The sequence below is a fragment of the Cololabis saira genome, chromosome 12 (assembly GCF_033807715.1).
Source record: "Cololabis saira isolate AMF1-May2022 chromosome 12, fColSai1.1, whole genome shotgun sequence".
Classification (NCBI taxonomy): Eukaryota; Metazoa; Chordata; class Actinopteri; order Beloniformes; family Belonidae; genus Cololabis; species Cololabis saira.
Window position 1 is genome coordinate 16,087,217 of NC_084598.1, and position 12,024 is coordinate 16,099,240.

At 47.0% G+C, this 12,024-nt stretch overlaps 1 protein-coding gene across 2 annotated transcripts in view; it reads right to left on the bottom strand.

The window, feature by feature from the left end:
• The window catches only part of plxnb3 (plexin B3), an 88,274-nt gene that overhangs the window by 22,195 nt on the left and 54,055 nt on the right, over positions 1–12,024 (bottom strand). For both annotated transcript variants that reach the window (XM_061735716.1, XM_061735717.1), the window contains 9 exons: positions 9,730–9,858; positions 9,427–9,527; positions 8,968–9,100; positions 4,764–4,923; positions 2,436–2,544; positions 2,239–2,347; positions 2,038–2,154; positions 476–589; positions 308–398 (listed from right to left, as the gene is read on the bottom strand). In XM_061735716.1, coding sequence (XP_061591700.1) covers positions 308–398; positions 476–589; positions 2,038–2,154; positions 2,239–2,347; positions 2,436–2,544; positions 4,764–4,923; positions 8,968–9,100; positions 9,427–9,527; positions 9,730–9,858 — 1,063 coding nt within the window. The remainder of the gene's footprint in view (positions 1–307; positions 399–475; positions 590–2,037; positions 2,155–2,238; positions 2,348–2,435; positions 2,545–4,763; positions 4,924–8,967; positions 9,101–9,426; positions 9,528–9,729; positions 9,859–12,024) is intronic.

Below are 12,024 nucleotides of genomic sequence, written 5' to 3' on the forward strand. Positions count from 1 at the left end.
GTACATACTGATGCAGTATGTAGCATGTAGTACTTAGTATGCCATTTCGGATACAGCCATATTTTAAGAAGTTCTTAAGTAGGAAAAATAAGAAATTCGTAAAAAATGACAGTTCTTAAGACGGTTCCTAAGAAAATATTGAGGAATTGCACTTAAGAACTCTCTTATGAACTTCTTAATTTTAGATCTTAACACATTTCTTAAGATCGTTTCTTAAGAACATTTCGGTGAATCCGGCCCCTGGTTCTGCCTGAAACCTGCCTATGAAGTCCTGGCCCAAACAGAGACTAAGAGGTGAGGTTCTTACGTCTGAGTCCAGGTGAGGCGTCCACGCGTCTGAGTCCTCTCCGCAGGTACACAGGAGCCGAGTACTGCAGCTGACTGATAGCGTACTGGAACTACAGACACATAGACGGGTCAGAGCGGGTCCACGGTTCCTGCTCTGAAGGTATCGGAGCACAGGAGAGTGCATTACCTGGTGGCTTTGGCAGGTGAAGATGTAAGTGTTGTCATGTGTTTTCTCCACGGCAGCCGTCAGGTTGAACTGCACTCCTTTGATCTCGATGACACACACATACTGAGCTTCATCCTGCAGACACACACACAAACAGGTTAAACCTGTGTAACCCGAGTCTTTAGTCTTGTGTGGTTAGTTGTGCTTTTCCAGGATGTTTGTAGTGTGTTGGGCTGATTCCACACACTGCTGCTGATTATAAGATTCAGTGACACAAAGATCCCAAATATCTGAGTCTGCGACTTAAGATTCGGGCTCCACAGATGTGAGAAGGAGTCATAAACCGTCACAGTCTGTTACAATCAGGTTGGTTGGTCTCAGGTGGGTCTAAGCTGAGTTTCAGGTTCACTTCCTGCTCTCGGCGAAGGCAGACGCTTTTCTTCTCCCACTCCCTCCCTATCTGCCCTACTGCTGCTCTCTGTCTTGTGCGGTCTTGTCATTCTATTGGAGCCTCTCTTTTCACATCCTCCGAAACTTTCCAAAATCATTGAATTGGTTGGCTGGTCTCTCAGCACAATTGACCAAATTTTCTCGACGAGAAGAGGGGAGCCCTCTTGCCCTGACGTGCTGGATACACGATGGACTCCTGGGAGACGTGGAGGATTGTGTGTCTGTCCATACTGTCGGTCGAGGATGTTGAAGATGCTTTCATAATTGAATTTCTGATAACAGGATTTCTGCTTTTTTGGAGCTGGTTACCTGGCATATCAACAAATTTGGAAAATCTCGACAGCTATTCTGGTCCTTTCAGAGCTGCCTGACGTGACTGAAGGGATAAGCTGTGAGACCAAAAACTCAGACTCAAACGTTGGGGGAGCAAAATCGCAAGCTGGATGTGATTCTTGAACAGAATCGCAGGCTAGCTGCGGTTTTGGAACTCATTGGTAGGATGGAAAAGACCTTGGAGAACTTGGAAGCTCGGCTTGGCGGGAATTCACAAATTCGTATGTTTGGAGTCGCCATTGAGATGAACTGGACAGACTGAAGGCAGACGGAGAAATACTGGAGTCAGCCTGAACCAAATGCAATTGTTGATTCTACAATCTGACCTTGACAGAGCAGCTTGGCGGGCCGGTCTAGTCTCAATCTCCCTGGATGAATGAAAACAAAACTCTGCTGCCACTAGCCCTCCCCTTCCCCCCAGGATACCTGTGGACCTGGATCAGAACTGTACCGAACCGTCTGATAACATCAAGGACGATGGCTGAGGAGTAGATCTGGGCAAAGTTCACAGACTTACCGCTCATACAAACACCCACACACACACACATGCACACAATGATAAATACACCTCCCTCATTATTGAACGCCTTCCCTGGCTCCCCCGTATCACCCCTCCTAACACAGCTGCCAGGTTGGAGAGCCGCGCCATGAAGGCTGCGGTGCTCACTTGGATGGCCTGTGCCGGGAACGCCCTCCGGGTTTCTCTGAACCTTCCAGATGCAAACACTCCCCCAGAAACCAGCTCCTCACTTGTGTTCCAACTCCAACCCACATCATGTTCCCTCTACAAACATGCTCACCGTGTAAATGTCCAGGTTCCGTCCCTGCAGAACCAGAGTGGTGCTCAGACCCATGGGCACTAAGGCAGAACTCTTCAGGGAGAACACCAGAGGACAGGAAGTGGGACCAGGAGAATCCTGTGAATGAATGGGAAGGAGGCAGTCAGTCAGACAGACAGGTACAGACATTCAGACTGACAGACAACTGGACAGACGTCTCACTCTCTGGTTCAGGATAATGTTCTGCTTTGGACAGCTGTGGTTGTGAGTGCAGAGTTGATCCAGAGGACACCAGTTACACCTCCACACGCTGCTGACGCATGCCAGACACCTGAAAAACAGCAGCATCATTATGGTCTTCCTCTGCGATGATGCTGATGCCCGCAGGACGATGTTGAACGTGTTAGTGGATGTCTTACTGGGACGTCTGGTTCAGTCGGCTCACGGCTCCACAGTCATAGAAGGTCATGTTTCCTGTGGTTACCACCACATCGCCAAACATGAGCGACACAGGCAGGATCATGTGATCTGGAGGGACACGAGACAGGTGTAGGTGTCATCTGTTTCAACATTTACTCAGTGAACAGCAAGTTCTTTAGGTTGCCGAGTGGTCCAGATGTTGGGAGATTTTAAATACCCATTTTAGTCGGACAACACACGGATAAACATTCTTAGGATTTGGCATCTAAGCTCTGTTGAAGCACAACTTCTCAAACCCAGTCCCAATACACCCCCTACCCCTACTTTTCAGCCCTACCCCTAAATTTTGCACGTTCCCGTGAGGGTAGTGGTGTCCCAATTCCTCTTTGCATGTAGGGCTGGTGGGGAAAACGAGGGGTAGTGAGTATGAATCTGGCCCTACAGAGCGAGGGTTTTCAGATGCTGACTTTGCGACTGAGGGCTAGAAAAATTTCAGTCATTTTCAGACTGAATTAAAAAAAAAAACATGGCAGACATTTCTTATTTTTTAGTGAATAAAATCAATATTTTGAGTTAGTTTCTGCATAAAAATGCGTTTTGATTACATTTCTAGCGAGAAATATATATTTTACTTTCATAATATTCACTCAATGAATGTACATAATCACTCGCTTGCCCGTTGTTGCAAAGTCTTCTTCAGACCTTGCCAGGATAAAGGCTGAGCTATGGTTCCGCGTTACACCAACACAGACCCTACGGCGTAGGTTACGCGGCGATGCGCGCTGTACGCCGAAGGCTCTGCGTCGATTTAACGCGGAACCATAAATCAGCTCCCGAGCCGGCAGGCTGCTCTCATCCCGAAAACATCGGAGCAAATTTCTTAACAGGCATTATTTGGATAAACTGAGCCCAGGTTGGGGATCTTAACGGTTACTTTTACGCCTGAAAAAATATTAAAACTTAATAAAGTGGCACATTAACAGCGCTACAGCGGAAATTAAAACAGCTTTTAGCTCTCGGCTTCCTGATATGGTGTGATGTATGTGCAAACGTAACTACGCAGTCGCTTACGTACCGGAACGTAAACCACACAGTGACGTAGCAAGTGGTGTCCCAATCCCTAGGGATGATTACAAGGGCCCTACTCATTTTTAGGGCTAGTGGTAGTGAGTGAGGGCTAGTGGTAGAAAGTAGGGGGTGTATTGGGATTAGCCCTTAGGCTTTCATAGAGATATTGGGGATAAAGAACTTTTCATGACTTCCCACAGAACCACAGCGTACAGGTGGAAGCTGGGGAGCAGCTGGGAAGTTGTAAGAGCAGCAGCAACTTAGCAGTTAAGACAGGTATGTACCAAGTATCACATGTGAGTATCACAGTGCACAGAGAAGTGAAACATTCTCGAAACACTAGACAATAGACATTCCTCCACACACCATTAGACATTCCTCTACATCCAGTAGACAATCATCTACATCCACAAAACGATCCTCTACACCTACTAAATGATTCTCTTAACCCAATAGATGGTCCTCGCTACACCGGCTGCTTACACTAAACACTCCTTTGAACACACCGGACGTTTCTTTGGACAATTATCTATCTACAAGTGTGAAAGGTTACAAGACTGATGGGCATTGGACAGAACCCCCTTCCAGGCCAGCTGACAGTCTTGCCTGGGCCCCGGACAAAATAATCTAAGATGGGCCCCCCTGTGCCCGGATCTCTCCTTCTCCTCTTCCTCTCCTCTCCCTCTGCTCTTCAGGTTTTTATACAAGCTAATGGACGTTAACATTAGAGCTAGCCAGTTAGGTTAAGTTACAAGGTTGGTAAACGTTGGCTGCGCTGTTTCTTACCTTGCTCTACTCTGACTTTAATAATTACAGCTTCACCGTCACCACCTTTTTAAAATATTTGTGTAGAGAATCTATGAGGCCTCTATTTTCTTCTTTTCTTCTTCTCTTTTCTCTTCTTTTCTGAGCACCGGACTTGTGCTGACCGGACATTTTGACCATTCTAATGGTTGAATTAAATGATAACATCAAATTTTGATCAGCGGCCAAACCATTTTTGTGTTGGGGGTTCTTGACCACAAGGACAATTAGGAAGAAAACAAATAACAAGCTTTTATGTAACTCAAATACTACATATTTTTTCCACAAATAGGCATATTTTGAGACATTTTGAAAAATGATTCCATAATTTAATGAGAATAAAAAATAAATAAATAAAAAAAAAATTCAGTTCTGGGCCCCCCACCCTACCCTGGGCCCGGGACAACAGACCCGTTTGTCCCCCCCTATCGGCGGGCGTACCCCCTTCTACTCACCACCTTCTGGGGGAATGGCTGGGAGAAGCTCCGGTGCAGGTGACTGACAGGTGACATTAGCCCCCATCACAAGGGCAGGCTGAGGTGGGAGAAGCCCGAAGACACAGGAAAGAGACTCCGCCCCTCTGAGATCAGGAAGCCGGAGTACTGACAGCGTTACCTGGGAGACAAAGATACAGTCACAGGTTTTTTTTTTTCCTAGAGTTCTGGTATTGTCTGAGTCGTGCTCTCAGGGTCTCTATTCAGCTTTAAATCAGTTTATTCGTACAGGATTTCTGAATCCACCTTGACTTTTCTGCTGTGATCCATGTTAACTTTATCCTTCGTAGTTACACCAGCACACCGTGTTGAATGTCCAAGTCAGAACCTCTGTCCCACCTCTCCCAGACACTTCCACACCTCCACAAGTGCATCATCAGGACAAACTTAATCCTCTTCAATGTCCTCCTCACTTCAGTCTGACTGATCTTTGCTACTTCCTGGTCCACAACGGCCACCTCTTCTACTCTTCCATGTTCCTCATTCATCAACTCTTCAAAGTTCTCTTTCCATGTTCTCATCACACTTCTGGCACTTGTCAACACATTTCCATCCCTTCATCACTCTAGTCTGCTGCAGGTCTTTCCATTTTTATCTCTCTGCTTCTCCAACCTGTATGAATCAATCTCTCCGTCCTTGTTGTCCAACCTAACATCCAAAGCATCATACCTCCTTAGTTTGATCTTTGCCAGTATACCTTCACGTTACACTGTGTCTCCCTGCATTCCTGTCCACTCTCTGCAGTCCCATCAGTTTCCCACTTCTTCTTAGCAAACCTCTTTCTCCATGCATGCTCCTTCACATCCTCATTCCACCAGTTTCCTTTCTCCTTTCCTGCTGGATGACACACAAAGTACTCTCCTCTCTGTCTCCCCAATCACATTAGTTGTAGTTGTCCAGTTACCTGGAAGCTCCTCCTGACCATCCTAGCTCTGTCCCCACTCCTCTGAAAGTCACAACACTCTTCCTTCTTCTGTCTTTGTCCTCCTCATCCTCCTCATCCACCACCGTCCTCAGGTTACATCATCTACTACATCGCCTCCTACCTCCACCCTTATAAGTCACCTTATGTTTCTTCTGGAAGAAAGTGTTCACCACAACCATTCCTGTGTTCCTGTCCTGGACACCAAACCTGCCCATCACCTCCTCATCACCTCTGTTGTCTTCTCCAACATGTCCATCACCACTGTTTCATCTGTGGGGATGCTCTCCATCACTCCGTCTACCTCCCTCCAGAATCAGCCAGCACCATCGCTGATCATCACTCCTTCATTTTCTTGCCTCATCACTTTGACACTCTTTTCACCTCCAGAATGTTTTTCACAAGCTCCTCCTTCTAGATAACTCCTCCCACACCTCTCCTTCCATCTACACGGTGAGAGAACATCTTGAACCCTGCTCTTGGGCTTCAGGCCCCGCTACCTGTCCACCTGTCCACCTGGTCACCTGGACATCGTCAACCAGCTCTCTCATCGCCCCAACATGTAAAGTCTCTACTTCCTGCTCATCCTGCTTTTCCTCTTTTCTCTCTGTTAGGTCAAAGTCGGCTTTATTGTCACTTCTTCACATCCAGACATTCCCCTGCGATGAAAACTGCGGAAGTGCTCAGGCACAACAGATACAACATGTCCCAACACTAACACCTAACTTTAAACATATATACTGATATAAAGTATATGCTACAATTAGTAGCATATACTATAATATATATATATATATACATATATACATATATATATATATATATATATATATATGTATATATATATATATATATATATATATATATATATATATATATATATAATAAGTAGTGCAAAAAGGCAGATGTAACTGAATTAGCAGCAGAAATATACAGTATTTATGTATGATTTTTTAGTAAATAGAATGTAAATAAACAGCAGCCAGAAAATATGAAAATAGACTTATAAACAGTATAATTTGTTTCTAACAATCTACGGCCACGCCCAGTGTTTCCGCTAGAAAAAATTGGCACCGGACAATGTGACCGGCAGGGTTTCAATTTACCGGACAAATGTTTGAAATTCCGGTCACATAGGCTATATATGAATTTATTGAGGTTAAAAATAAATCATATGCAGTAGTACGATATCAATGCAAGTCATTTAATAGTATTTTTATTGAAAAACAGGGTATTTAAAATAAAATAAGTCCCGTCAATTGACTCGCGAGCGTAACTTCAAAAAATAAATAAATATTGCAGAAGCTTGCGCGTAACCTACGGCGTAAGGTACGCGGCGACGCATAATCTACGCCGTAGGCTCTGCGTCGCGGAACCATAAATCAACGCACACGTGGATGTCGGCGCTGCAGCTCCGCTTCCTCCCGGCTCCCGGTGTCCTGCCAAAAAGTGATTGCCTGCCAGAATCTGATTTCTCCCCTGAAAATGCGTAATTTTACCTGCCAAAAATTGATTGAAGGCCAAATACAGTTAAAGAAAAGTTGTTTCTGCTTAAATATGACTTGAACTCATTCTTGAGCTTCAGAATCTGAAAATCTGACGATTTAGTGCTCTCGCTCAACGGGCTGCTGTGCGCGCTCCCGCGGCCACAAATCAGAAGAAATCAGATTCTGGCAGGAAATCACTTTTTGGCACAACACCGGCACCGAGGCTCGGAGTCGGCGTGTCCCTCCGCGGTACTCCCGGGGACTTTAGTCAGGTCAAAATGTCCGGTGAAAATACTGTATTTTCACCAGACATTTTGACCGGAGAGATTATAAAATACCGGACTTCGGCATATTTTACCGGACAAAGTCCGGCAATTACCGGACAACGGAAACCCTGGCCACGCCTTCTTCCTCTTCTTCCACCATCAGTAGCTGATCATCACCCTGTAGGTCGTTGTTGACCGGGCCTGACCCAGGCCTACACCGATCCCTATGAAGTCTGGCTTTACATGTTTAGTTTGGTTTAGGTTTTATGTTGGATGCTATCAACCCTCTGCATTTACTCAGAACATCTGTATTGGCCCGGGCCTGGGACAGAACAGAACATGCTTGCATGTTACCTGAAGGATTTATCATGGTTACCATGACAATCTGAGGTGTGAAAGCGGCAGTTTAGCCGTCCAGTGACCTCAAATACAGAAGAGTTGAAGATGTGAAGTCAGGGATGAAGAGCAAGAGGAAACAGAACAAGAAAGGACGATGCGTGTTTCCCTCTGATCACTGTATCGACTTGAGCATGAGATACAGCGGGTGCATGAGTTTGTGGGTTAGTGGGGTTGTGTGTTTGTGGCCGACAGGAGGCAGCAGGAGCCTCTTGGTTTTAAAGTCATGGCTGGGATCATATCCTGTACTCCAGCATCTCTACATGGATGTCAGGCGATGGAGTTGGACGCAGGTCTTTGGACTAGCAGATGTGGGTCAGGACAGCTTAATCCTGGACATGAGACAATGAAGGAGCAGCTCCGAACCCCTGATGTTCAGCTGCTGGATCTATTGGCGCTTTTCCACTAGTACTTACTCAGCCCGACTCGGCTCGTCACGCCTCATCCCGGCTCTACCCGTTTTGTCCTCGTTTGTTTTTCCACAGCCAGGGGAGAAGTGGGCAGGTTGGGGTGAAGCTACTGTGACGTACTCGATTGCGCAACCGCTTTGTTCATGTCGGCGCTGATCAGAAATCAGCTGGAGCCGCGAGCGGCTGAGAAGAGAACAGCCCGTCTACATCCCTTTTTTAATTCTCTCGTCAGCCACCAGGTTTATGAACATCTGCACCTCAGAGTTGGATCACCAAAAAGACGTTTGCGCTTTATAATAAAATCGCCGCCAGTCGGCAGTCGTTCTCGCGCTGACTCCCGCTTCCTGATTCAAACGTCTGACGGCCCCGCCCCCCGACCAATCAGTGGCGTGGAGGGTGATGACCAGATATTGTGCCGGCTCAGCCCGGTTAGAACCTCGGCAGAATGGTTACAGAAAAAGTATCTGCTTGGCACGGCTCCACCCGCCTCAGCCCATAGTGGAAAAGCGCAAGACAGGGGCGTGGCGAGTAGAAGCGAGCTGAGGTGGTACTAGTGGAAAAGGGCCATAAGTCTCCATCCATGTTGCCAGGCAACCAACACGATACTCCAGCGATGATCTCTCAGATTTCAAACACTACTTTCTGACGAACGTATCCAGCGACCCAAGCTCAGCTGCTGCATACCTGTGTCTGTTCCTCTTTGCTCTGATTGGCTGGCCATAGACGCTGCACCGTCACGCACTGATTGGTGGGTTCAAAACTCCAGATCCAATGGTTTGCCAGCTGGTGGCGCTGACACTCGTGTCTGCGGGAACACCTGGGGACCAAAAACATTCCACCATCAATAAAACAGGCCGAGGGCAGACTTTCACAATAAAACCTTAATTCTGTTGAAGGATTGATGAAATAACGCCTCTGGTCAGGTCTAACGTGACTGGAGGCTCAAGAGCCCGAGGAGTACCGACGTCCCGGCTGTTGATGCCCAAGAAACAGGGCTAGTGAAGTCTCGTGAGTTACGAGAAGGCTGCAAGAGCGCTGGTTCCGTCTCTCAGTAGATAGAGCCCGGTTTGGTCAAGTTAGGGCTCATGAGAGGTGCTGGTCCTGCTCAGATCAGCCTCCTAGAGTTCTGCTGGGTTGACCTACCGTCCCTCCAGGACACACCAGCCACAGTACGGGTCTCTGATGGACAGGCAGGACCGGCAGTCCTTCTGGGTCTCACAGGACGAAGTAGGAAGCTTGGACAACTGAAACAGGAAGAGAAAAGGTTGTTGCAGAAGGAGGAAGAAGAGGACAGGAAGGAGAGAGAGAAGGACAGGAAAGAGGGAGAGGACAGGACGAAGAGAGAGGAGGAGAAGAGGACATGAAGGAGGGAAAGGGGGACAGGAAGGAAGAAGAGGAGAACATGACGATGGGAGAGGAGGACAGGAAACAGGTGCAGCGTCTCACTCTGTCACTGGTTAAAACGTAGATGTGCTGCTGGTTCCGGTCCAGGAGGAGGTCGGCGCTGACGGCGCTGCCTCTGTCCACCACCTCGCTGGCGTACCGGTCACCTGAACGATTGGAGCGCACCAACACCTGAAACACACAGGTGGATTAGCTTCTTCCTTGTTCCACCTGAAAGAGTCTGAGGAGGTCTGATGGATCCTGAACCCTCCCCCTCAGACCACGTTCAAACCTTAACATGAACTTGTTTAATGACGTGTATTTTCTGAATGAAAGGTGAAATCCTCTGGTGGTCGTGGATCTGAAGACAAATACAAGCCCGCAAGAACGATTCGGACCTAAAGGAGCATTCTGTAGTTAAAGACCTGTCTGCTGGTCAGAGTGCAACTTCAATGAGGAGCCACAATCAGTTGGAACTGAATAAATGTGGGTGCAGCAGTCGGTGCTGATACCTGGCGTCTATTTTATTGATGGTTTATTTCATCTGCAGGTTTCCTCTGTGAGGTCACAGCAGCATCGGTGTCGAGCCATGACTCCTCTGACCACTAGGTGTCAGTGTTGGTCCACTTTGATGGCAGCGGACTGAATGGACAGGGGAAGGTTGTTCTGTTGAACGCTGGTGACTGTTGCTCTGCTGCAGCATCATAATCTAACCACTGGGGGGCAGGAGCCCGTGAGACTGACACCACAGAGACCTGAGTCAGGAAAGGCATCCACTGGAGGACCGAACCAAATTAATGACAGGGAGGATGGATCTGACTCGGGTTAACGACCACCAGCACACAGGTGATTATCAACAGCTCAGTCACATTTCAGGCAGGCAGAACCTTTGCAGATGTGAAGATGGATAGATGTTTACCAATCTGAGACTAATTGCATCCAACGTAAAACTGAAGACTGAAAATCAATCTCCATCTACAGGGTTTCAGGAGGAATCTGGTGGTGTTCTGGTCCTCAGGCAGCTCTGCATTAAAACCAGACATGATTCTGTCCTGGAGATCCCTATCCGGACCGAGGAGCACTTCCAGAGATCTCTGGGACACAGTCCACCGTACCGTCCACAAATGCAGCTTACAGCTCCATCAAGCAGAGGAGAAGGCATGTGAACACCCCCCAGAAACACCGCCGTCTTCCCTGAACAAAAGATCATCAGAAATGTTCTGAGGAAAGATCTTCATCAGTGGTCAATCAGTGATCAATCAAATAATGAAAGTCTTCCTGAAACCATGGAGGCCGTGTCCTGCAGCATCATGAAACCAAAACTACCAGCAGTGAAGTGTTGAGCAGCTGGAATCCTGCACCAGACCAGAACAGGAGATTCCTGTCCTAAAACTTCACCGCTGGTCTCCTCACCTCCCAATGTTTGCAGATGGATGTTAGAAGAATAGGAGATGCTCCACAACCATAAACATCACCGTGATCCAGCTGTTTACAGATGTGTTGATAGGACTAATATTAAGCATGAAACTTTGAATCGTCTCACTTTCAAGTTCTGATCTGGTGTTCATGTTCTATGGGTTGATGGGTTATTTTGATCTGTTTGTATTTACATTTAACATAACTGGGGTTGTACTTGGGAGTGTGGTCTCTTGATTAACATTTGGTTAAAGCCAATGAGCCTCTGTCATTACTTTAGCTACTTGAAGCTGTTTTCAAGTGACTTGGTAACCAAGTTGTAAAGCTTAGCTCTACTAAAGCTGAGCTCATCCCCTTCACCTCTGACAGGTTTTCTGACAGGTCACATGATCCAGGTCAGCTACAAAGTACTCTGTCCACTCATCTCTTACCTTTACATTAGCAAACACTTCAACAGTTGAACTTACCACCTAACAGATTGGATTGATGTTTTAATAATAATAGTAATAATAATAATGGATTTGATTTTTATCGTGCTTTCCTTGGACACTCAAAGCACTCATTACTCATTCACTCCTCATTCATACCTGGTGGTGGTAACTCCAGGTGTAGCCGCAGCTGCCTGGTGCAGTGTGATGGAAACGTGACAACCAATCAGCACCAACGACCACCAGAACATTCCCACACCAGCGAGGACTCACTGGAGGCAAGGAGGGGGAAGTGTGTTGCCCAAGGACACAACAGCAGATGACTGGGGAGCGGGTTCAAACCACCAATCCTTGCATCATTGGACCAAGTGCTCGACCACCTGAGCCACTGCCTCCAGGTTTCACCCAAAAAAAGGGCGTGGTCTTGTGTAAGATTAAAGTACCAGGTACCACACACACACACACACACACACACACACACACACACACACACACACACACACACACACACACA